Genomic DNA, 27,832 nt, shown 5'->3' on the forward strand with positions numbered 1-27,832 from the left:
CACCACTTTTAGAGCTTTTATTTTGTGGAAATTTTCTTCTATGGTCCTCGTTTGTGATTTTCTTGAAATCTGAATGATTATTCCCATGAAAAGTGTAATTATTTCTTCCTCTACCACGGTCACAACCTCCCCCACGACTACAACCACAAATTCAATTTTGACCATGATTATTTTAAAATACAACATTAGCTTTGTGGAGTGGTGTTGCTTCAGTTGGTTAAGATTCATGATTTTTTCTTATTAATAGTCCATTGTTTTGTTCATCCATAAGAAAATATAAAATAAGTTTAGAAAGCTTTTTAAAACATTTTTTTTGATATTGTTGATGTAGGAGCATATTTGAGACGAAAAGTGAAAAATTGTTTCTCTAACACATCAATAATTTTTTTTCTTCGTATAACGACTTTGAACTAATTTTAAACAAAAGTGTAAAGAATCGTATTGATAATGTATTATGAAGTAAGAACAATAAAACAAAACAATAGAGAAAAATAGAGAAGAGAGAAAGTAAAGAAAAACAAATGACCTAAATTATGATGTGTCTTACAAAAAATACCATACACTACCATTTATAGAACATATCATGATATAGATTTTACAATATGAAATATAATAGGAAGTATGTTACAACTTGAAATTGAACGAGAGTTTTACGAAATTAATAACTTATGTAGGTCATGGTTATCTACATTTATAATATTATTATTATATTTACAATAATTACATGTTTATGATTAAGTAATGTCATTGAATGAAAGGTTTTATGAAATTAGTAACATTCGTAGGTTATGGATAACATTTATAATATATTATTATATTTACGATAAGAAAAACAAAAAATAAAAACGTAAATGGTAATAAAACCAAACATGGGTTGGGGATAAATTTTTTTAACCTAAAATTTACTAGTTAATGAGACTGGGAAATAAATCAAATAAATATTTATTAAGTAGAATTGAGGTAATAGATAATCCTTTTACAATAATTAAAATTATATCAATAAGGGTGAGGAATTAGAGACATTACAAGTACGAGACATTTGATTGGTTTGCAAATTGTAAAATGTCATAACACACAAACTAATATATATAATATATAGTGTAAATAATTATCTAAAAACATACCGAACAACTCCTGGAATGTGAATATTCATAAAATAATCATCCCAATTGATGCTTTTTGGATCAAAGTAGAACAAATCTGTCTCAATTCCATTGGCTTTTGCAGCTATTCTCAACTTTTCTGTATTAATGTCATCAAAGCTATACAAATATAAAGCAAAATGTTAGATTTATTCAAACTATATATAGTTTTATTTTACTTGTTCTTTTAAAATATATTTACTATCAATTTGATATAGGGTCAACTCATGGTTTGGTAATGTTTTTTAAAATAGACATATCTACTACCAAGTCCAAGCTCCCATTTGATAAGAATTTGATTTTTGCCTTTATAATATAAACCAACCATGATAACTTTTAATTTTTAACAAATCATTTCTCGTGACAAGAAAATTTAGCTAGTTCTCTACATTCAACTCGTTTACAAGTATTTGTCAATGAGTTATGACTAGAGTTTGCATATTTGAGCAATTTTGATTAGTATGAATGTTGACTAGTTAATGCCATTTTGAGTAACATCACTATATTTAAAGCATCCATGGTGAGATGAATTATTCGGTAGATGAAGAATATATACTATAGTATCATAATGGAGTGATAGAATTTGTTTTTTGTGAGACCCGCATCTAAAAAGGGGAGTCCTGTTGAAGAAGAGTTGTGTTGAACAAAGTGTTGTTAAGAGACATTATGTGAAGAAGGATGCATTAGGAGAAAGGGCGATGCAAAGAGAAACATGTGAGTCTAAGTGCTATCGCGTTAGAGTAAGTGACATGATGAGATTAGCTAGTGAGGTAGAAGGCCACGACAGATGCTAAGAACTAGGCATTGGGTATAGTAATATGCGGAGAAGTGTTTGCACCTAAGTATGGTCACGATGATGTAGACATTATGTTGAGTGGTTGGGATGTCCATACGAGGTGACTATACAATCCTTTGAGGCGAAGTAAATGTTCTATGGGTTTTTGAGAAGAGAGTCAAACGACGATAAGAAGTTTGGCTTTCCAAAGAGATAAGGTTGGCAAATCAAGGAAAATGTCTATTCATAACCGACATTGACTTATGTGTTGAGTTTGAATTGGCTAGATATTGTGGAAAAATAGGAAAGTGACACATGTAAAACGTGGAAATAACTTTTGGATGTGAAAGGTCACTAAATAGAACCAACGAGGCTGAAAAAAGAGAGCATGAGATGTTAGACATTCCGATAAGTTGTCTAGTGAAAGTTCTAGGTGTTGAACGACTAGCTAAGAGGAATCACTAGACAAGAAGAAGAAGCCGAAAGACAAAAGGAGAAAGAGTTGAGGCTAAGTATTTTCGTGAGTGATCCTTATAAACAAATGTTTATTATGAATGATTTTGCATGAGTAAAGCAAGGTATTTCATAAATGATCTTGTAAATGAATAAATGGTTCTTTTGTCAATGAAAGTAATGTTTATGATTAATTGTGAATCTTATGATCTTACATTTGATGTTATTGTTAGAACTGTTACTAATGTGCTACGATGTGTTGTATGAAAAGCTCTTGAGTTACTATTCCTTTGTTATGGTCTGTAATGATTGTACGGTGTAGTGTAGTTTGATCTATCACATGACTCTGGTGAAAGTGAATCTTAGGTCTTCCACGTGATGCTGGTGAATCTGAATCCTAGGTCTAGGCAATGAGATGCTAGTGAAAGTGAATCCTAAGTCTAAGCGAGTATGAGATGTGTTATTGATGCTGAATGCTGGTGAATACGAATCCTAGATCTAGATGAGGAATTTTATGAGAGACGCTGGTGAAAGCGAATCCCAGGTCCATAGCGTGATGTTGGTGAATGTGAATCTCAGGTCTACATGATGGTGAAAGTGAATCCAGGTATGAGAAAGAATGAGTATTACAACGCTCTATTGGAAATCACAGAAAAATTGTGTGATGCTCGTGAAAGTGAATCCTAGATCCATCAGTGACTCTGGTGAAGTGAATTCCAAGTCTAGGCGATGAGACGTTGGTGAAAGCGAATCCTAGGTGTAGGTAATGGGAGAATCCCAGGTTTAGACAATGAGTAGTGAATGCTTGAAGACTTGATCTGCGTGAAATTGTTGCAATTGTTGTGGTTGTGTTAAAGCTTGTGATTATGTTTGATGCGATGAGATCTATATATATTTGCATATGAAATGACCTTGTGGTTATAATGTCTGAAATTGTTGTATTTCCCAAAAAGCTATTTCCTAAACCCATGATTCACTAAGTCATTGACTTACGTTTTAAGTTTTTCCTCCCCAGGTTGTCAAGGGTTGAAGCCAACTAAGGAATGAACCTCAAATGTAAAAGCCAAGTAAAAGAGGAAAAGGTGGTTAGTTATTTAAGCTTGTGAGACATGCTGATGCATTGACTGCAAAGTTAGAATTCTTTATGTATAATGCCTCTTTTTTTGATGTCTTATTAATGAAAATGAGAACATTTTTATAGGCTGGAGATTACAAGAGTTGTTAAACTAACTTGAGGTTGAGTTAGTTTAACTTGGAGTTGAGTTAGTTATAACTAACTCAAGATACAAAATTGGTAATTAATCATAAACTATAAAATGGTAATCCAAACCCCTCTTCTAGGATGAAATTCAAGAAACATCAAGAAGGGAGATGTTCTATATCAAGAAGGGAGATGTTCTACATCAAACCCCTCCTCTAGGATAAAACTCGACCTCGAGTGAAGATTAGGGAGTTAAAGAGAAGGAATCTGGTGCATAGTAAGGTGATAAGTCGACAACGTTGAAAGATGGGCTGATTCTTATGTTTGCTGGGAGGTCTACTCGGTAAGCATTGGGGCCGAGTCTTTCCAATATTTGAAATGGGCCCATGCGCTTGTTGGTCACTTTGGAGTGATGACCAGCAGGTAGTCTTGACTTTCGAAGGTGCACCATAACTAGGTCACCTACTTGATATTCCTTAAAGCGTTTGTGATAGCTGGCGGCTGTTTAGTAGGAGTCATTAGCAAGCCCTAGATGACTCTTGACTTCTTGGTGTAGCTTGGAGATACGTTCAGCCATTGCTTCAGCCTCCATACTGACATCAATAACAGAAGGTAGATTAGCTAAATCAAAAGTTACCCGAGGGAGACTAGTGTATACAACCTCAAATGGAGACTTCCCTGTTGAGCGATTTGGCATGTGGTCGAAGGCGAATTATGCTTGAGGTAAAGCTAGGTCCCATTGTTTAGGCTTGTCCCCGCTAAGGCATCGAATGAGGTTGCCAAGAGTTCGGTTGGTCACCTCTGTTTGGCCGTCAGTTTGTGGGTGGCTGGCGGTACTAAACAGGAGGTTGGTGTCGAATTTCTTACATAGGGATCTCCAAAAATGGCTCAAGAATTTTACATCTCTATCCGAAACTATAGTTTTAGGAATTCCATGCAATCTAACAATTTCTCGAAAAAACAAGTTAGCTATATTCAAAGCATCAGAAGTTTTTTTGCAAGGAATAAAATGAGCCATTTTGCTAAAGCGATTTACAACTACAAAAATAGAATCATGGCCCCTTTGGGTTCTTGGTAATCCTAAAACAAAATCCATAGATAAATCCTCCCAAATTGTAGAAGAAATAGGTAAAGGAGTGTACAAACCTGTATTTTGAGAGTTACCTTTGGCTGTTTGGCAAATGGAGCATCTTTTGATGAAGTTAGTAACATTCCTATTGAGTTGTGGCCAAAAGAATTTAGAGATAATTGTAGCCAAAGTTTTGTCTCGGCCAAAATGTCCTGCTAATCCCCTAGAATGTGTTTCTTTAATTATTGCTTCTCTTAAAGATGTATGAGGGACACACAAAACATCACCTTTAAAGAGAAAACTATTAACAATGTGGTAATCTTTACAAGGTTTATGGTTAGAGCAATTTTCCCAAATACTTCTAAAATCAATATCAGTAGGGTACAGTGTATGAAGGTGATCAAAAGCAATTATTTGAGATTGGAGGGTGGTGAGAAGTATACCTTTTCGGCTGAGAGCATCAGCAACCTTATTAGACTTACCCGAAGTATGTTTAATCACAAAATCAAATCTTTGCAAGAATTGTAGCCATCGGGCATGCATTCTACTAATTGTTTTTTGGGAGTTTAGAAATTTCAGAGAAAAGTGGTCAGTGAGCAAGATGAAAGTATTAGCAAGTAGGTAATGTTCCCATTGTTTTAGAGCACGCACTAGGGCATATAGTTCTTGTTCATAGGTACTCCAATTTTGTCTATAAGTACTTAATTTTTCACTAAAATACTCTAAAGGGTGACCTTCTTGACTAAGGACAACTCCTATACCTAAACCCGAAGCATCTACAGTGACTTCAAATGGTTTATCAAAGTTTGGTAGTTTTAAAACAGGGGGGCTAGCTAAGGCTAATTTTAATTTACAGAAACTGTCTTCTTCTACTTGTCCCCATTGGAAACTGCCTTTCTTTAAACAGTTTGTCAAAGGTGCTGCTATGGTGCTGAAATTCTTGATGAACCTTCTATAGAAAGAAGCTAAACCTAAAAAGCATTGAATATCTTTTGGAGTTTTTGGTTGTGGCCAAGAACTAATAGAGTCAATCTTTTTGGGATCAACAGAAATACCATCACAGCTTATGATAAATTCAAGAAAATGAATACTATAACACAAAAATTCACATTTTTTTAGATTAATTTGTAATTCATTTTCTTGTAAGGCTGTAAAAAGTAGTTGGATGTGTTTTAGGTGATCTTCCCTAGATGAGCTATAAATGAGTATGTCATCAAAGTATACCACAATGAATTGATTCAAAAAAGGTTGTAGGATTTGGTTCATCAATCTCATAAAGGTGCTAGGGGCATTAGAAAGACCAAAGGGCATAACTAACCATTCAAACAATCCTTCATTGGTTTTAAAGGCTGTTTTCCACTCATCCCCTGGTTTAATTCTAATTTGGTGGTAGCCACTCTTAAGATCTACTTTGGAAAAGATGGAAGCTTTACCTAATTGATCAAGGAGGTCGGATAAACGAGGTATGGGAAACCTATATTTGATTGTAATTTTGTTTATAGATCTACTATCTACACAAAGTCTCTAGTTACCATCTTTTTTTTGTGCAAGTAGAGCTGGGACAGCACAAGGACTTAGGCTAGGTTGGATATGACCTTTGTTAAGAAGCTCTTCTATTTGTTCATGTAATATTTTGTACTCTCTAGGGTTCATGCGATAATGTGGCAAATTAGGTAAGGTACTACCGGGCATTAAATCTATAGTGTGTTGTATATTTCTAAGAGGTGGCAGAGAAGTGGTTGGTTCTATAATATTTGGAAATTTGGTTAGAAGGTTTGATATCTCACTAGGTAGGTAGTTTTATGAAGGTTCACTGTTGTTTCCTTTAATGACAAAGGCTAAGATAGGTGTTATTTTTTAAGGCAGGAACTAAAAAAGTTGTTTTCCTTTACTAAGGTTAGCTTTTGTGTCGGTGGAGTTGCCTATAGGTAAAAGAACTACACGAAGACTCATCCAATCAAACTCAATAGTGTTAGATCTTCCTCTATGAATGTAATATGTGTTATATTGCCAAGGTCTTCCTAAAAGGATGTGGCAAGCATCCATATCAAGAACGTCACATATTATTTGGTCTTTATAGTGCTGACCTATTGACAAAGAAATAGTACAAACCTCACTAACAGTAGCTTTGCCCCCTTTTTTTATCCAACTAACCTTATAGGGATTCAAGTATGGGTCAATTTTCAAATTTAGGGCAGAAACTAGTTTTTTAGATACTAAATTTCCACTACTACCACTATCAATGATAACTTGACACACTTTACCGTTAATGGTGCATCTTGTTCGAAAGAGGAAATTCCTTTGAGGTATTTGTCCAGCCGTAGGGGTGAAAAGAATTCTCTGAATGACACAAGATAGTTGATCTCCTTCATCCGGTGTTGAAATCTCAAAGATGTCATCCGAGTCATTATCTTCTTGTCCTTCTTCAATTGTCAAAGTTCTCCTTTGAGGGCACTCGTTGGAGAGGTGCCCTTGTTGTCCACACCTGAAACATTTACCCAAAGTAGGACGGTTATAAATGTTGTCAACCTTCTTCTTTGCGTTATTCTCACCTGGTTTAGTGGCTGGAATCTTTGATGAATTTTCATCTTTCTTGGCGAGCTGTGAAGTTGTGGATGAACTTCCTTGTTGAAAGTTTCTAAATGAATTAGTTAGGTTAGTTCTTTGTTGTTTGTCCCAATTATTCTTTCTTTGAGAATTCTTGGTTTTCTTGATCTCTTCACTATCCTCAATCTTGGAAGCTAAGGAGATGGCATCTGAAAGAAAAGTTAAAGGATGTAAGTGTACAATATCTTTAATCTCATCTCGTAGACCATGAATAAACCTGGAAATTTATTGGTGTTCTTCGGGAAGATTATTTCGAGCACCAAGTCGATAGAATTCTTCTGTATAATCCATGATGCTTTGTGAGCCTTGATGACATTGTTGATACTGATTGTAAAGTAGTTGCTGATAGTTGATTGGTAAGAATCTTTTCTTCATTAGACGTAACATCTTTGGCCAATTTCTTATTGATTGTTTACCGAATAATCGTCTATTGTTTTGTAATTGATCCCACCAAGCGCTTGCGCCACCTTGAAGTTTGAGAGCAACTAATCGGACCTTCTTGTGTTCGGGTGTATTGGCATAGACAAAAAAAATTTCTACGTTTTTGATCCAATCAAGAAACTTATCCACATCCATTCGACCAATGAAGGTAGGGAGATCCACTTTCATACGTATTTCTTGATCTTCTTGAAAGTATGGTCGAAGTCCAAGCCTTTGTTGAGGTTCTTGATGAATGTTCAACAAGTTGTCTTCATCGGAAGAGTCAGAATCGTCTAAGAAATGTCCAGGTACGTTGTTTCCATACAATCGATTATTGTGGGTGTGAATAGGTTGATTTCTTAGTAGTTCTTGGTTTACAGCAGGGTTTCTTGGTCTTTCTTGTCTTTCTTGGTTTGCTGCAATTGGGTTTCTTGGTCTTTCTTGACTTTCTTGGTTTGTTGTAATTGGGTTTCTTGGGGGCTGAATTGCTTTTTCTAAAGGTTGGACATGAAATCGGGTAAAAATATTTGTTAATTCTACTAACGATTGCTGTATATCCGACTGCCCTTTTCGAAGTTCTTCAACAGCTTGTTCTACCAACTGCAAGCGTTGGTTGAAGGAGGCTTCCGCGTCCATGGATAAGAGTGGTAGGATCCAAGTTTTTTTTTAGGGAAGAGTGAGCTAGGATCACGCTCTGATACAAATTGATGCAGTGACTGCAAAGTTAGAATTCTTTATGTATAATGCCTCTTTTTTTTATGTCTTATTAATGAAAATGAGAAGCCTTTACAAGAGTTGTTAAACTAACTTGGGGTTGAGTTAGTTTAACTTGGAGTTGAGTTAGTTACTAACTCAAGATATAAAATTGGTAATTAATCCTAAACTATAAAAATGGTAATTCAAACCCCTCTTCTAGGATGAAATTCAAGAAACATCAAGAAGAGAGATGTTCTACATCAAGAAGGGAGATGTTCTACATCACATATGAGTCGTGTCATCCTATTTCTCATTTAAGGAGTCAGTAGTTAAGGACTTCACTCCTTAACGTTGAGGGTTGCCGCTCAGTTCAGAAGAAAAGGTTGGTGAGACTAAATTTAGTGAGCAAAAGAGCCTAGGTTGGTGAGATAAAATTCAATTAGCAAAAGAGCCAAAGAATTGAGCCAGGGGATTGAAGCCCTGAAGGTTTTCTTTGAAATGGTTGTTGGGCGATCAAGGAGAAAGAGACCCTTACAACTCTAAATGTCTCTCGCCACAAGGAGTAGCGTTAGGTGGTGGAGGAAGAAAAGTGGATCATAACTTAGTTTTAATTATGTGGTTTCACGAGAAAAAGAATATAATTGTAAAGTATGTACTCTATAAATTGTTAAGTTAATAAAGAGAAGGAGTTAAGTTATTCCACTGCATCATTATTGTTACTGTTAATATTTAATCTTACTAACTAGAGGTTAGAGTTAATTTGTAGTATGTAAAGTGTACTAGGCGATTAAGTAAGGTTTAAATTTCCGCTGTGATAAGTAAGTCTAGACTTGAGGCAAGTTAAATTGTTCCGCTTACTAGGCATATTTCAATGAATCATCTCGCAGAGAGATGTGAGATGAGTGTCTAGACGGCACACCCTTAACTAGTCGCATGAAATGACATTTGAGGCGAGACCTGACAATTCTTAAGATAATACCTCACAAACGATTTGTTTTCAACCACATTGTTTTATTATGTTATTTACCATCCAAAACATATTCTCTATTCAATGGCCAACAAAGCAAGTATTGGTTGTAGCGAAACCTTCCAACTAACCACTTTATCACATGAACAAAAAATGTGAACTCATAAAGGTTTTTCTTTTTTCTAGGTTTGCAACATAATCCACATGTGTGAATGCTTCCAATATTGTTGCTTGATTGTAACCTTGGTTTAGAAGATAGATACATGTGAAGCACTTTTCAAATACTGTAGCACTCATTTACCTGTATTTCGATGCTCATTCATAGGATTTGATATAAACCTTCTTATCATGCTTGTTGAATAACCCAAATCATAGTTATGCTTCCAACAACATTACATTAAGAGAAATAGACAAATTTAGTCAAACAAATGAATGTCAACCCATAAATGGAGAGAAAACCTTCTGAAAACCAAATTCCAAATCAATTCTCTTCATTTGAGTATAACACTCGGTAAAAACTTTATACCTAGGCTTGTTATCTCTTATATCTAGGGGTGAGCAAACCGAGTCAAATAGTTGAATTGAAGAAAGCTGATGATTTTTCTGTTGAATTCAGCTTGGACTGGTTTTTTCTCAAACCCAACTACCACTGATCAAAAGAGTAGAACCGTTTGGTTTAAAAATTAATAATAATGACTTATGATTCATGCCTATTGCCCAATGTACACTGATTGATGATCAGTGATCATTAATTGCGTATTTTCCTCCTCTATAGGTATAAATAATGATTACCTAAGTAATCATAATTAATTTTAATATATATATTTTAAAAAAAACATTTCACATTTTTTCTCGTTTCTCGCTCTCTTTTAAATTTTTTCTTTTTCCTTCCTCTCATTGGTTTCTCATGTAGTCATCTTTCTCTCTTTTTTCTTCTTCTCCTCTTTTGGCTTTCTTTCTTTTTTCTTTTCCTCTTCAACACTTGCCAAGACGTTAAATTGTAAAGGAGACCCACCCGCCTCGGTAATTGATAGATTGACAAATCCACCTATGCTTAAACGGGCAAACATCGATAATCACCTAAAGGGTTGAGATGATTTGATTTGAACTCAATGTTGTATTATTGAAATGTACAACTATTTATATTGCATGATTTGTAGAAAAGAACAATAACGCGTTATGGAAAAACTTATTATAAATGTGTTGATGAAAAATCCCTCATCAGACACTTGTATCTAATATTTCAAATGTTTTGTTTTATTTTCACCTCTCTAGGTAGCAAAGGACAACAAATGTTTGACTTGCCAAATTGAACTCTTGTCGTGCCATAATTTCATCGCATCAACTTGTTAGTATTTTCAGTTAGCCTACATAACATGAAGTGCCTTAGGAGAGATGGTCAAGTTACTGCCTTGACACTTGTATATCTTAGTTTGAAAAAAAACTGTGTACTTGCTTTAAATGTACTCTCTTTATTCAAATATCAATGAAGTGTGTTTTATTGCAAATGAGTTATGATCTCGAGTTTTGTTTGGTGTTTTTTATTTCACTTACTAGGCGTTTTGCATGCTATCACGTAGAGAGATTCACTTTGAATGTCTAGACGGTCATGTCTCCACATGTATCGCACGCAGTGATCTTGGAGCAGGACGAGACAATTTTTTATACTCAAGTTTGTTGTTAAGGGATGTTAAGATTTTTATTTTAGGGGTGTTTTGTCGAAGGGGTTAGAGGAAGTGGAATTCACAAAAATGTAGTAGAGAAAAAGTAGGATAAAATATGAAATATAATAGTTGGTTATTTTATTTGATGATGGATATGTTATACTATGACCATTTATATAGTTGGACAAGTAGAATATTTACAGGAAGAGATTCATGGAAAACAAGAACAAAATGTTGAATCCCATGAATAATAAAAATTAGAAAGGATGGTATTACCATAAAAAATAACAAAAGAGAAACAAACAACCTAATACACACCCTTAAGCGAACAACGTGATATTTTTAAAGCATCTTTTCATGCACAAAATGGTAGTCAATTTTAGTATGCTTTGTACGAGAAAAACACATATATTACACATTAATTGACAAATCTAGTATAAGTCAAACTCAATGTTAGCAAGAGCCTGATATTCAGTGTTTGTGGAAGAGTGAGATACCGTTGGCTACCATTTAGCAAATCAGTATATAGGAGTGAATTCGAGGAAAACAACATAGCCAGTAGTAGAGCGGTGATCTACAGTATCGTTAGCCCAATCAACATCAGAAAATGCTAGAAGAGTCGATGCACAAGAATGAAAAAAAATACCAAAGGTGTGCCACCATGATACCATAAGATACGTTTCACAGTTGTATAGTGAATGGCAATGGGTTGTTGCATAAATTGACTTACATGGTTGACAACAAAGGTGATAATTGGACTTGTAAATGTGAGATATTGCAATGATCCCACCGACTATTGGTATAAGATGACATCTCTAAAGGATAGAGCAGAGGCATGAAGATCAATAATTGTCGACATAGGTGTAAGACAAGCTTTGCAGAGGACGACATGTAGGCGGTAGAGAGTAAATTAATAAAATATTTTCCTTGATCGACAAGTATAAAATTTGAAACTTAAAAGATAACTCTTGTTTGAATGTCTTAACATGAGGATATAATTTGGATAAGTTATTACTATGTCATTTATGAAGCAAGCAAATATGAGTGCGATATGTCATATCAACAAAACAGAAGGTTGAGCCATATAGATAACCTCTTGTAAATGTTCGTGTAGGAAAGCGTTTTTCACATCAAACTAATGTAAGGGTCACTTAGCAGTAGCAACAAGCGTAAGAATAATAATTGGTTTAGTTAATCCATTAATGATGTCATTACCTTAGGATGTGCGATGTGCCACTATCTAGATTTTTTTTTTTCGTGTTTGTCACCATTTATTTGCTTTCTTAGGTTTACTTTAGGTTCTTATCACAAGTTGCTTTCTTAGGTTCTTATCATACTTTCAAAAATGATCTCTAAAATAGCTAAAAGGATTACAAACATGATTCCTAGCTAAGGATGATACTTGAGAAAAGGACATTTAAAACTACATTATAATTTGAGACGTGCACTTCGAATATCAACTAATACTCAATGATCAAGGACTGAAAGATGGAGATAAGGACTTGATTATTCGTGATTAGTGATTATCTTGTCGATTGACACTCAATGACTAGATTGCGAATCTTCAATCTAATTCCTCCACCTATTAGCAACTGCCACTAACTCCACTAAACACTTGCGATTTGGATGAGTGACCAACAACCATTCAAGCATGGTCTATGGCTACTAACCTGGAATTAGTTATTCTCCTTAGTCATTAGTCCTTGATTTTGAGTCTCAGTTGAAGACTAAGATCATTGTCATATCTAGCGACCAATAATTGAGACTAAAGATTCATGACAAACGACTATTTTAGTGATGGTTATTGGCCATTGGTCTTAATCACCATTCGACAATAACTAGTCCCTTGGCCTGGTTGTCGGTTATTGGTTATCTCCCAAAGAGTGATTGTTAGTCGTTATTCATTAGCCTCAATTGGTAGTTTTCTATCCATATTCCAGTTGTTGGTCCATTGTCATGGTATCAACTAGGGGTGAACATGATAGATTGAAAAACTAAGTCAACCAACCAAACTAAAGTCAGTCGATCAAAAAAAAGAGAAGGGTAAGTCGGAGTCGGTTTCAAAAAGTATTTCTAAATGTTAAACCAACCCTACCAAACTAACCGACCGACCCTTACTCATCAATGTCGAGTTCGGTTTGAACATTTACTAAATCGACTATGGTCGGTTCGAAGTCAATTTTGTAAAAAAAAACTGACTTTGACCGATCGATGATCATCCTTAATATCAATCACAAGTTATTGGTCCTAGTTGCTACCGTTAATTGTTGATATTTAGTCAACACATCAAATGGAGATTTGGGTCGAGACTAGGGACCAAATTCAGCCCTATACTTTCACTCAAAATTAAAAAAAAGAAAAATAAATTGAAGTAGATGAATTAGTTATTGATTTAAAGTTTTAAATTATAGACCAAATTGACTATTTCTTTATTCTTTTTAATCGATTTTAAATAAATAGATAAAAGAGTAGTGGAGAGAATACGTACACTCCTTTGAAGAACAAGTAAGGGCCGTAGAGGTCGACTAATCGTAGAACATATTTGATCTTACGGTTGAAATTGAACAATATTCCATCAAAGTAGTGGCAAAGTGCAATATTTAGCACTTCCAATCCCTGTATAAACAAGGATACATAAATACGAAGATATATGAAAATTTGATTTTCTTCAATAAGTTTAACAATTAATAATTATTGAATTATTCATTGCTTTGGTTAATATTCAATAAAATATTAAACTAATAAAAGATATATATACTGAACTTTTAAATTCAACAACATATATAGAAGAATATTTAAAAAGACCTAGAACTTTTTAGTTGAAAATAAAGAACTTGTTTGATAATTGTTCACTATCCCTTATCTTATTTTTTTTCATTCTTAAAGAACCCTTAAATTTATTAAAATGATTTAAGAAAATATTTCTTTGGTGCTAAAATTGTATATTAAATACAATAACTCTTTATAATTGTTTTATACCAGTTTTAATCTACATTTTCTTTATTACATATACGGTATTGGAATTTATTTCAATTAGAAAAACAAGAACGCACATTTTTGTTCTTGATTCTTTTTCATTTTTTTAAATAAATAAAATAGTTATAAAATATGTTTATGTTTCTAGTTGAAGATAAACAAAAGAATGAAGAACAAAAATGTTGTCAAACAAGTTATATAATAAACAATGGAAAACAAACTAATAGCCCATATCAATACCTTATACCTTAAACTATACTGACAGAAAATTAATGATTCAACCTATAATAAATATAAGCTTAAGAGAGGCCTGAATATGATCTAATTTAATTTAGAATAAAATTAATGTCTTGTAGATATGGTCACTACAATACGTTACCAAACATGTTTTTATTTAAATATGAATTGATGTAGATTGGTTTTCCTCATGATCAATTCAAATATACTTCTTTTAGTGAATAAACCATTCAAATAGTCATTTCAAAAACCAATGATTCAATCCTATCTCATATCGTTGGACTAAAAAGAATGAATTTCCTCATGCAAGTATATATTTTATATATCCTTATTAAAAGATAATGGTGATAGAAAGCAAACCTTGAGAAATACCAAATACCGAATGGTCATATATCTATGGAAGCTAGCCATGTCGTTTAGAATTGTGACCTTTCCAACCTTAACAGGTTGCCCATCTTTGTTGATCCATGGGTTTGCACTAAAGTAGTGAAATCCATACTCTTGAAGCTTCCTATACATTATCGGATTTCTCATGGAGGAACTCACATGATAAATAGTGTATGATGACAGTTGGCTCGCATGAGCTACCATTGCTACGAGCATTGCATTCACGACCATATCAGCTGGAATCTATATATTGTGCAATAATACATACACACAAAAAGTAGTATCAAATTGTTTGAGTAGTGTTGTATTCTCTGTTAGCATGATAAGAAAAACATTGAAAAGAAGAGTTTAAGAGGGATATGAAAGTGTTTTGAGTTATTACTTACAACATCTACCAATGCATTGACATCTCCAAGGAAACATGTTATTTTCCCTTTACCATATGCAACAGCAAGGCTATCAATGGTTCTGTTGCATAAAGGCAAAAATATTGTTAATTAATAATTGCTAATATTAACTACCGCTAAAAATATGCGTACTTTTGTAACTTTAGTAGAAGTAATTAAGTAGTTGAAGCATAAGGTCTGTCAAAGTGTTTGATGTGCTATTTGTAACGTTTGGAGTTAACATAATATACTTTTCCTTGGTCTTGGTGTTCTCTCTAGGTGGTTAGTCAAGTTGTTTGCTTTCAACTTTTACTATGTTGTTATTAATGGGTGAGAGTTTCTATTGTAGGACCAATGATGGCTCTTTTCAATGAAATGTTTTTCTTTGAGGTATATAATTCTTTATTTTTGGGTTTGATTTGACTTTTTCATTATTTGTATGGTATTTTATTTGTACTTTGACTATAGTTAGGTTGTTACGTCTTGTTCACTTTCTAATAATTCAATATCTTTATTAAAAATATATATATGTAAAGGTCAAATTTTCTCTTATCTATTAGTTTGAGGTTGAGAGACCGTAAGATTTATTAGTGATTTAAGTTGGATTCACTACCGCTACTGCTAAAATAGTAATTTACAAACTTATAGATGAAATTAGTTAATTTTATTAAATTTAATGTGATGATTGAATTATCAATGGGAGGTAAAAGAGACGATCGAAATTGTCTAAAACTAGATCAATTTGAAGCAAAAATGAGAAAAATATACTAAATTCCTAAAATATCCTTGAAAGCAAGCGTTGCCCCAAGCATTACATTGTCGCTCACAAATAAGAATGCAACATGATGTCCTCCATGCATGCGGTAGCTAGCATTAGGTGGTCAGCGTCGCGAAGCTATCCCTAGCATCGCAACGCTTTGCGGCAGACAGACTTTAATCTAGTATGAGCGACAGACAATAAATTATTCGTTAGGTGGATATTGAGTGCAACACTACTCCATGGCATTGTGACACTATTCCAGCTCCAACACCTATAAATTGAGGCCTCATTTCACTTCCAATTATTCTTATCTCACTTCAACTTATTTTTGTCTCATTCTCACGCCTCTCTTCCCTTTCCTAGTCCATTTTCTATTGTTTTAAGGGATAAAAATAGTTTAGAATTTAATCAAGTCTCGAGTTGATTATCACAATATCCTGGAAGGTTTTCATTAACAACAAACGCTGCAGAAGCTGTTCTTCTATGGTTTTCTCTATCACTTTACTGTTTGGTTGATATTTCTATTTGAGATCATGACCCTTAGAACAATAAGTGACTAGACTTCTTCAATTTTTTAGGGTTTTGATAAAATTACTTATGAAATTGTTGAGCTCTATGCTTTTCAATTTTATTATGGTTAATTGTTATTGAATGGCCATGAATGATTGTTAAATTAAATGTTCAATTTGAAAATTATATGTTTAATTGAAACACAATAACATTGAATTGCTATTAGCATACCATGCAAATGGTTAGAAGAATAGTAAAAGTTGATAATGACCATCATTCTGTCATACATCTTATTTCAATATTAAAAAGTTAGTAATGATTCAGATTGTATGAGAAAAGATTATTTTTGAAAGATAATAATTAGACTTGAGCTTTGTATTTGTCTCAATACAAAATTCTAAGAAACGTCAACTTATTAATCAATGAGTTGGGTAATGGATTCATCACCATAAAACATCTTATTTATTGAATTTCTTTCCAATCTATCTTGTTTCTTGTTTAAATTGAGAGTGAACCACACTTAAAACCAATTTCTAATTTCCTTAGCTAAAATTACTTTGATTCTAAACTAGTTAATTATAAATCAACAAATTAAAAGTGATCCCTATTAACTATACTTGGTATCTTACACCATTATATTACTACTTGGCCACGTACACTTGGATGATACACATCAATAATGATATTAACTATCGAGCAAAGATCTCCAAAATGTTGTGTAGAAGATCTTAACCAATAAGCAAATTCTAGAGTACTAGTGACAAAAACAGAGTAACCAAAGGCAGGCAGGCCTTGGAGCTTCCATAATACTTTGCTTCTCTTTCAAGAATCTAGAGGAAATAACACCCTTTTAGATGTGGAGTTCAAGTACTCCTTATTTTGGATTCATTTTCACAATCTTCCTTTGGTTTGTTTTTGTAGGAAATATGTTTCTGCTCTTGCAATTTCAATAAGATAGTTTGAAGGATCTGAAGCTAATGAATCGGGGCAATATGGTGGAAAAGAGTCCTAAAGTTAGAGTTAAAAATTGATACCTAAATTTTGTTGAAGTAGAGAACGAATATCAAGTTTGGGAGCCATGGCCAAGGAAAAGTGGATCCCGATTTCACATGAGAACTTCCTGATTTTTTATGCTTGTGGCAAGTTGGGGGGCATGTTTTGCAAGAATGTGAGATGGAAGATGATAAAGTCGGTGAAGATCATAAATTTAGAGTTTGGCTATGTGAAACGCCAAGTAGTAAATGTTCTATCAAAACTATTGGGACATTATTGGTAAAGATACAACCAAAACATGTTTGGGTGTGCTCAATGAGGTGGAGAATGTGAGCCTGATGAACAAAATTTACATATTTTTAATCCCCAATGTTAAGTAGCCTAAGTATATGACGGGGTATAGGCATAGCCCGTGTAACATGTGTTGAAATTTATATCTTAAAACTCGTAGTTTGTAGTTTAAAATTATATTATATGTAATAAAGTGGTTATTGAGGACTTATTAGTGAAAATAGAATACTATAATCTTGAATCCAATAAACTTAAGGTCCCAAGGCTATCTAGTGTAGAATATGTGAACTTTATGTAGAGACATAAATGTTGATCAAGTTTGAGTATATAGCCCAAACAGTCTACAGTGTAAGAATAAGGTTGGATGTCTTACTCTGGGGACACTATGGATGTAGTCTGCTTTGTAATTAGTACAAAACAATGTGATCCTGAATCGTTCATATAGAGATAAGGAAGTGGGGGCATCCTATATAAAGAGTTTACATAAGATTGGAACAATAAAAGAATCACTTTTAGGTTATAACACCCTTAACGGTATAAAACTGACTATTTCGTTTATTGATGACCTAGGTAACTTAATCTTAATCCTGAGTTAACTATAAACTTTTATTCACATGAAATTATCCTTAGATCTGTATAGGTGAGGGTAGCTCAACAACACTGGCCCAGTAAGCCTCCCATTTCAGGGGTAAGACCGGATGGATGGCTAGGGACATAGGATGCAAGATGGAATTCGCTCATACTCGCTTTAGGGTTTGTAGATAGATTATTCTCTTAAGAACTGAATCCAAGTCTTGAACAAGCTAAGGGGCTCCACCATTTCATTGGCTTGAGAGAAATTCGTTTTATAGGTTGGACCTGAAACTAATTGTTCAATAATGGATCAATGAGACTTAAAGAGCAAGATGTAATCTCGGGGAAAAACAATATTTTGACCCAAATCGAGGTTACGAGCAACTTGTGAAGGATTAACTTACTGATGATTGTTGTATCAGATAGACACAAATGTGTCTATAGTGAGGGTAGTGCAACTATAGAACTTTAGTGGAATAATGATATGTTAGTTAACGAAGGTTGATTAGCTTGGACCAAAAGGATTTAGCCCGTTAATCTCATATTGTTCGAGCCCATGATCTATAGGTTCATTAGGTTCCCGTGCTAGCTTATATAGAATTAACTTAGAACAATATGTTGGAATAATTCGAATTGTTCAAATTAGGTAAAAAGAGAGAAACCAACGAATATTTGTGATATAGTCGTTGGCTATAAGTTTGATATAGAGCTCTTGCTTAAATTTTATTTAAATATTGAAAGTGTGAATGCAGATTCATATTCGGAAGCTCGAAAATATTCGGAAGCTCGAAATTGATGAAAATGGTCAAAGTGGTAAAAAGTCATTTGTCATTTCTGGTAATTTTGGAAATTATAAAATTATTTTAATTTTTTTCTAAAAATCTCAACCAAACTTCACCTCCAATTTCCATTCTTCTCTCATTTTTTCCTTCACTTACTTGGGTCTCATAGTCCAATTCTAAGGTCGAAGAATAGTGGATTAACTCTAGTGGTGGTCTCTGGTTCAAGTTTGTGAGGAGATTACGAGGAATGAGAGTCTTCAATGGTATGTATTCCTTTAACCTTAATTTAGTTTAATTAAGGTAGTTATTAATTAAGCATGTTAATCTCTAATTAGTTAGATGCAATTAGCTGACGGGTTATGTTTTCCTTCAACATGATCTACAAGTTTATTGCAAAATCTTTAGCTGACGGGTTAAAGAATGTGCTTAATGACATCATATCTCAAGCTCGAACTACCTTTTTTTTAGGAGGTTGATCATTGATAAAGTCGTCTTGGGTTTTGACTGCTTTCACACTATCAATAACAAGATGGGGAAGGATGGTTGGGTGGCACTAAAGCTGGATATCAGCAAATCTATGATATAGGGTGGAGTGATCTTTTCTCGAGACCATGTGTCTTTTGGTGGGCCTTAGTCAGTCGTGGGTCAGGAGCATCATGGATTGTGTAGAGACAGTATGGTTTTTTGTTCTTATAAAAGATAGACTGTCTTATGAGTTTTCTTCTAGTAGAGGCATTCATGGGAGGACCCTTTTCTCCCCTAACCATTTCTCATTTGTGCTGAAGGTTTGTCGGCTCTCATTTACAAGGAATAGTCTCTCTCTCTTATCCATAGCCTTCGTTTAAATAAGCATTGCCCCTCTATTTCTTACCTCTTTTTTTCCTTCTTCTGATGGCAGTCTTATCTTTCTCAGGCCTTCAACCAAACAATTCATGATCATATATCCACAAAGAGAACTTTTTTCTCTTAACGAGAAGGAGATCTTCATCAAATATGAGTTGTTTTAAGTTTTCCCATGGATTGTGCGATGATACTAATAGGGTTTGTTTTGGGGTAAACCAGAAAGAGCCCACTAGATCAGCTAAAAAAAGTTATGTTTAAGTAAAGGATGTTGATGGCTTTGGGTTTCGTGATTTTGCAGATATTCAATCAAGCTATCTTTACCAAGCAAAGCTAGAGAATTACTTGATACCTAGAGAGTCTATTGGCTCGTGTTTCAAAGGAAGATATTTCAAAGATGGTGATTTTTGGAATGCTTTACTTGGGAGCAACCTGTCCTTTACCTAGAGAGGCATATTGAGGGTCGTGATCTTTTTCTTAAGGGCTATAGATGGATGGTGGTGGAAAACGGTACAAGGGTGTATGCTTTTAAAAACCCTTGGTTCCCTGGCAATGAATCGAGGATTCCTTTATGCACTAATGGTGGTATGGACTCAATGTCAATTTATTTGAATTTTTTTGAGTTAAAAAAGAACTAATTTTAAGACAAATTATATACATCCTCGTTATCTTTCCTATATACATACTCTAATTTTTTTTTCCTATTTGTTTGTTTTTTTCTAACACTAATTTTCTTAGCAATCAAAACAAAAATTTAAACCTCACACAAAAAAATATGTATATAGCTATTAACTTGTGCTCAGCCAATCTACTAATTTACAGCCTCGTTAAAACATTTAAAATCTAATTAGAAATCTTTGGTTCTTTCATTATTATTATTATTATTATGTGTACCCTTAATTAAAAGTGGACACTTAGTTTAAGTTATTTATTTATTTTGAAGGTAAAAGAGTCAAAACAATTAATAAAAATGGGTGTAAGAAGGTATTGAAGAAAAGAGAGAAGGAAAAAGAGATAAGTAAAGAAGTGAGAGTGGTTCATATATAAATAAAAAAACATAACAAAGCACAAAATATTTATACTAACAATTTCGAAAATAGAAGAAGTTCGCACATCTACAATAAAAAAATATAAAAAACGTCCCATGAATAATTGGCATCCAACACGTAATATATTTGAAAAACGATTATTTAGATTTAATTATTATTATTTTCTTTACGATGGTTTAGATTTGATCATTTAGATTTGTGTATGATTTTTTTAAAGATTTTTCGGTATGAGATCATTTAGATTTGACACATGATAGTTTAATTTAATTGCTTAAATTTGGATAGCCAAATCGAAACAAAGTAGCATTTATCAACTATTTTTTTTTCAAGATTTTTTACTACGTGACCGTTTAGATTTGACACAGTATCGTTTACATTTGGCAAGTTTAAATTTGGATAGCCAAATCTTAACGATTTTTTTTCAAGATCTTTTTAGTACACCATCGTTTATATTTGAAATACGATCATTTAGATTTGACTATTTTCTTTTACACTATTGTTTACATTTGACAATCCAATATCCCAACAATTTTTTTCACGTTCTTTTATATTTGACACACAATCTTAAACAACCAAGTAACAGTTTAGAAAAAAATAGATATTTTGTATTTGGTACACGATCGTGAACCAAATAATAGTTTGAGAAAAAAATTTAAAAAAAATTATAGAACAAGAGAAAAAACAATGGAAAGAAAAAAAATCGCAGAAGAGGAAAAGAAAAGATAGCAGAAGAAGAGAAAATTTGAAATAAAAAAAAAACTGTACGTTTCATGAAAATTTTCAATTTGTTATACGGGACCATCAATATTTTGCGGATTTGTTATATTTATGAAAATTGATCTAATTTTACCTTCTTTCTTAATTTCAAACGTATATTTTAAATTTTCAAAAATTCAATAATATTTTTTTCGAGAAACACTAACCTCTTTCCTAAAAAATTTACAATTTTTTTAAATATTTTTATATCCTTATTTATTATTTCTAAAATGGTCATCAAATATAATTATCCATCATTTAAGGTAAAATAGTTCTTAATTAACTTATACTTTTATTAATGTATAAATATATGGGTTAATTAGTTATGCTTTTCTATCGTGTTTTGTTCTTTTTTTGTAAATTTTTTTGTAGAAAATTAATTTTTAGGTAGATGACTACCATATATTGAACTTATAATATTTTAGTTAGTTATTAAGACCGTGTCTATCTTTTAACCACCATGTCAACCCACTATGGTTAAATTGATAATTTGATTAATAATGTAAACTTTAATTAATTTTTTTTTTTTACTTTTTTGTTGTGAATATATCCATTTATACCATCTTTCATATTTAAGTTGATCAAATATATCATGTTGAACTTATAGTTTTAGTTAATTAAGCTCCCAAATTTTCACACAACCCAATCAATTTAGACTCTCGGTTATAGTTACCTTTGAAAATCATATTCATGCATTAATTTTCAAATATGTGTAAGAACCCTTCCTCCTCCAAATGTTGTTTATCTAAAATAAAAAATTCTCAAATAGAATTGTGAGTAAGAATCTAATTTAATTTATTTACAAAACCTAATAGTTCAATTAAATGAATTATAAGTCTTACCCAATAATTTTTTCAAACTATACAAATGTAAAATAGGATGTAAAATACGAAATTCTAGAGTTTAAGTGGTCACAGTCATTCATTAGCTTAGAGTTTAAATTCATACCACCTTCGTTCTTTGAAGGTATATAATTAAATAGTTTGTTTTTTCAAATAAAGAAAAATATTAGTCTGCTTACCATATAAACCACTAGTAGATGATCATTGATGTCCCTAGTAATTATATCTTGTTATATTCATAAATATTTTCAAATAGATTCATGATTTAAAATAATTTATATTAATAAAATTGATATTTTTATTCAAAATGAAAGTATATAATGAAGTATTTGGAAATGTAAAATGCATACCTTACACCTTCGACCCAGCCAGGAAATGGTTCTTTGTAAGTACTTGAAACAATAGTAGGACGTATAATAACCACAGGAATATTTTCCTTTAATTCTGATATCAACATTTCTCCCATTGCTTTTGTAAATACGTATGTGTTTGTCCACCCATAATTTTGTGACCTGTTCAATTCCATTCATAATTCGTTCTCGTTCATCGAATTTGTATAAATGAAGTATATTCATAACCCATATTTATTATTTTTTGTAAAAATAAAATTATTTAAACTAAACCCAAAATTTAGAAAAAAATTATTATTTTTGTATCCACAAGTTTACGGATTTTAATAATGTTGAAATAAAAAAATGATAGTGCTTTATATAGAGATAGATATACCAACCTTTGTATACCCAAATCTTTCATGGTCAAAGTGATGGATTGCTGGGTAGCTCCCTCAGCTCGAAGGTCAGATAGTTTGTGATCCACAAGCTTTAACTCATCTTCAATTTGTAGGCCACATTTTCCATTTAGAGTGTCTCCCATAACATATGGGGATTCAAGTATTAGCCCTTCCTTCACGCCACTAACATAAGCTAACCAAACAAAATCAACAATTAAATTTCAAATATTCATTCAGTATAGTCAATATTGAACAAATTAGTACTCTACTAGGTATGAGAGGAAGAAATATTTGGTTAACCATGTACATAGGTGTATTATCCTATTGGAGGTAGAGCTTACAATGCTCATGTATTTGAGTTGGAAGAAGACATGTAATTGTAGTAGCCAAAATATTAATGATATAAACAAATATAAATATATTTGGTAGGGCTCACTTTCATTTATTGTGGGTGTGGTTTTCATGGCGTTAAAAAATTTTATTTTTACATTTGTGTTTATGATTTTGCTATTGTCATTGTAAGATTTCATTGGATCCGTTTGTGATAAGATTTCATTTTTAAAATCACCTTAGAAACATTCTTTTACTGTTTCAAAATCACAATATATTAAATTGATTTTAGTGATTAAAAGACATGTATACCATTTTTTAAATACAAGAGTTTAATTTGAGTGATAAGATATTTTGATATTTTCCTTTAAGTTTCTTAGATGGATACCATTTTTTAAATACAAGTGTTTAATTTTTTACCTCAAATTTCAACAAAAGAAAAACTTTTTTTTTCCAAAAATTGTCTTTAAAAATGGATAAAAGTTAAGTGTTTATAGACTTCATTTTAAAAACCAAAAAACCAAAAATCAAATAGTTATTAAATGAGATGTTGATAATTCTAAAATCATTTTAGAAATAAAAGATAGATAATTTAAAATCATGGAAATCACTTCCAAAAGTTTAGAGTTAAACATGAACCCTAACATTGTGATGGTATAAAAATAGTTTCACTAAATTAACTAAATTACTATTTCAAAAAAAAAATTAATACAAAAGCTAAAAACAGATTAAAATAAAAAGTGGTTGAAATTATGGATTCAAACAAATAACAAATAACTCCAAAAGTCGGATCTTCACAACGAACGAATTAATATTTAGTCGTGAATGCATTTATTGGCATCTCAATCAAACAAAAAACATATCTTTTTCTCTTTTATGAATAAATATATTATGCTTTCAAAAATCATTAAATGAATTATCCAACTAGCATTGAAATTTGTTGTATCAAATTAAATTTCTTACCATTATTATTAAAAGTTGTGAATAATTAATGAGATCTATATAAGGACAACATGTATTAAATTCATATAATATGATTCATCTAAACATAAACTCAATTAGTTTAATATTTATTTTCCCATCAAATAAGTAAATTCACAAGAGATGGTTCGAAGAGGAAAAACCTGTGGACACATGAACGAACGCCTTCTATTTCACACAATTTTTGGCAAAGTTTATAACATGCTTAGCTCCCAAAGTGTTGACATGAAGAGCAACGTCATATCTGAAAACAAGAAAAGCAAGTTAAAGTATCGTTTTAGTTTTTGTAGTTTGAAAGGTTATTTAACTTTTGTTTTTATACATGTAGTAACCATTTGATTTTCATATTTTATATTTTAAAAATTAAGTTAACTCGACTATTTTCATCTTCAAAATTCTTTTTTTATTATTATCCATATTTACCAATAATTTAAAAAACCAAACAAATTTTGAACTTTTACTTTTTAAAAAATAGCTTTTAGAAACAAGTCTCCCCATTCAACTATTATAGTTAAGAAAGATACAAATTATTATAAGAAATGAGATGAAAATAAGTTTAATTTTTAAAAACAAAAAACGAAATGGTTGTTAAACAAGATCTTAATTGTTCAATCTTAATTTATATGCTTTCGTTTAATTTATAATTTTGTCCCATGATTGATTTGTTAAAGACCTTTCTTATTAGAGTTATATTCACATATACCAAAATAAACAAAAATATTTACATAATATAACAAAATATCATCATTTATCTACGAATCGTGATAGATCAAGATAGACTAGTATTTATGTCTATATGTATCATGATATACACATATAATAATCTTTATGGTTTATGATAGATAAATTGTGATATTTTTGCTATATTTGTAAATATTATTATTATAAATTTGGATGAAAACTATTTTTAATGAAACTAAATAGACTAAAATCAGTCCATATTAAAAGCCAAAATAGTATTTAAGTAGCTCTAGAAAATAACATTTAATGTATAATTATTTGTTTGATTTAAGTATCTCAAATGTAAAAAGGTATACGAATATATGTAGAATCAAAATTATGTGTATTTCATTCTATTTGTACCTCTCATCAAAGTTGGTAGTTGCAGCCAAGTTCACTATGACATCGATTTGGTCATACAATTCTTCTCTCAATTTAGAGTACTCTTTGAGAACCAAAAGTTCGTCGGAGATATCTCCAGCCACCGCCACGAGCTTCTCTGATATCATAGATCTAAAATTTTCTCCCCATTTTTCCTTCAATATCCTGAACAACTCCTTCCCAATCACGTCAGTGTTAAGGCGTTGTGTCGCAGCTTTCTCGTCCGCTGCCCTTATAAGTAGATAAAGCTTCTTAACATTTGGTTGAACTCGTAAGATCTTCTCCACCATGACTGCAATTTTCATGTACATCTCAACACATTTTCGTAGGATATACTTTTAAGTACAATCTTTGTAAAAGCAAGAGTGAACTTTGAAATTTCCTATCGTCAGATCATATTAAACTACTGATGAACTTAACAATTGAAGTTGGCAGGTTTCAGTTAAATTTTACTTTTTATTCAGATTTTAAAAACGAGAAAGGGGAGACGGGTGACCTTTTGCGAGAAATCCGGTGGCGCCGGTGACGAAGATGGACTTATTGTGAAGAAATTGAAGTACACTTTGGAACTCCATGGAAATGGAAAGAGGAAGATCAGAAAGAGGAAGGAGAGAAAATAATAAGAATTACAATGGTGGTGTAGGGTGTTGTTGGTTAGAAGTTGGGAGTTTGGGTGTAATATAAAGAATGATTGACGGGTGCATGTTTTGTATTTACAGTGTCAAGTGACAAAGGGGTTTTAACTGCAAGGGAATAGACGTTGAATTTATTAATTGTATACAGACACTTCTATCCTTTGAGAAAGGGACAACTTTTAGAATAAGTTTGAGATTTATATCTTTTCTTTTTTTGGAAGAAAGTGTTATATGATAACGAAGAAGCACTTAAAAGTTAAGTAAGTTCTTGCATTTAAAAGTTAAGTTCTTCTATATATCAACCTTATATTTTTGGAAGAAGTGTTATATGATCAGCAACAAACTAGTTAAGGTAAGTGCTTCTTTTATCAACATTCTACGTGGACCTTCACATTCCAAGTGTTTTATTTTCGAGCAACTACGTACTCAAAATAATAGTTTTTTTTTAAACGAACGTTATTTTAAGTGAATGAAAACTGCCTACGTGAAATCAAATTTTAGAAAATGTTAGAGTCTTGGTATTGGTTGTATTATTTTTAAGTTTGCTTTCCTTTTAGAAAATATTTAAAATTTAAATAATTTTAGAGCTTTGATTTTAAGGATTAGACGTTCCTTAAAGCTTAAATTTTAGAAAATGATAGAGCTTTGGAATTGGTTGTATCTTTATAATTCAATTTCCTAACTTCATTCTTAGGTTTCAAACAAATTAGCAAAGTAAGACTAATTGTCATGCCCCCGCTCGGGACGCGTCCCTCCCTCGCTTTCTTAAATGCAACGTGACTTGGACAACTCCAACACTTCTAAACGAAGGACTAGAACACCTAGACTTAAATTTAAATTTGAACCTTACTTAAGGAGAACGTGCGCCAGAACACCTATTACTTAAAATTTAAGCTTTTACTTAAGAACTTGCGATGTGATATAAAAATGCAACACAAATGGCTTGAGAGAACTAAAGCACTTTATTCCTTCTTAACAATCTTAGTACAATTATACGACAATGCTTAAGAAGTTAAAACTTTTAAAAATGTCTTGCACGGACTGTTAACGTCTGACATAACAAAGTGACTTGCCTTCTCTATGTGTCATCCTCGCTTCGCTTACAAGGGAACGAGAACTTAATACGTAAGCCTAACGCTTAATATGTGACATTTTAAGAAAAACATGGATAATACAAGTGCATGCATAATATCATTTTACAAGATCAGTTTCATAAAGTCTTATCATGCGCTAAAACAATTAACACCACATCAACCTCTACTTATCCCTTTCGCTAGGACATTGAACTCTCTCCATGCACACATAGACTAATATGACGACTCATTTCATCATCAGCATCCCTATAGATTACATGTTCAATTCCAGTTATTACTTAGGCGGTCACTCAAATGCATACCACTTAACTCATTCGGTTACCTTCTCACCATGCGGACCACTCAATGCATGGTTGCCTCTATTCTTATGTGCACATAATAGCCTAGCTAATGGTAGGAATAAAGCCAATGGTTTACTCGCATACAATCAATTCATTTCAAGCAACATAAAATGAAATACCTTAACATGGAAACATACTTTGAAAGAGTCATGCTTTCTTAATTATAAAATGTAAACAAGTTTATACATGCATTATATTAGGCACATGACTTGAAATAAAAGTTTTGAAAATTTTTCTTTGTTCT

The 27,832-nt window shown here is 32.3% G+C and overlaps 1 protein-coding gene across 1 annotated transcript; it reads right to left on the minus strand.

Annotated features, from left to right (window-relative positions):
- Window positions 1–926: 926 nt before the first annotated feature.
- On the minus strand, window positions 927–26,214 carry LOC101205804 (fatty acyl-CoA reductase 3). Its single transcript, XM_004139520.3, is given in 9 exon segments — window positions 927–1,262; window positions 13,483–13,610; window positions 14,568–14,837; window positions 14,981–15,062; window positions 22,727–22,888; window positions 23,107–23,299; window positions 24,561–24,661; window positions 25,501–25,810; window positions 26,015–26,214. Coding segments are annotated over 9 exon segments (1,479 nt in total). The 5' UTR covers window positions 26,094–26,214; the 3' UTR covers window positions 927–1,108.
- Window positions 26,215–27,832: the final 1,618 nt, after the last annotated feature.

Source organism: Cucumis sativus, chromosome 1 (genome assembly GCF_000004075.3).
Source record: "Cucumis sativus cultivar 9930 chromosome 1, Cucumber_9930_V3, whole genome shotgun sequence".
NCBI lineage: Eukaryota > Viridiplantae > Streptophyta > Magnoliopsida > Cucurbitales > Cucurbitaceae > Cucumis > Cucumis sativus.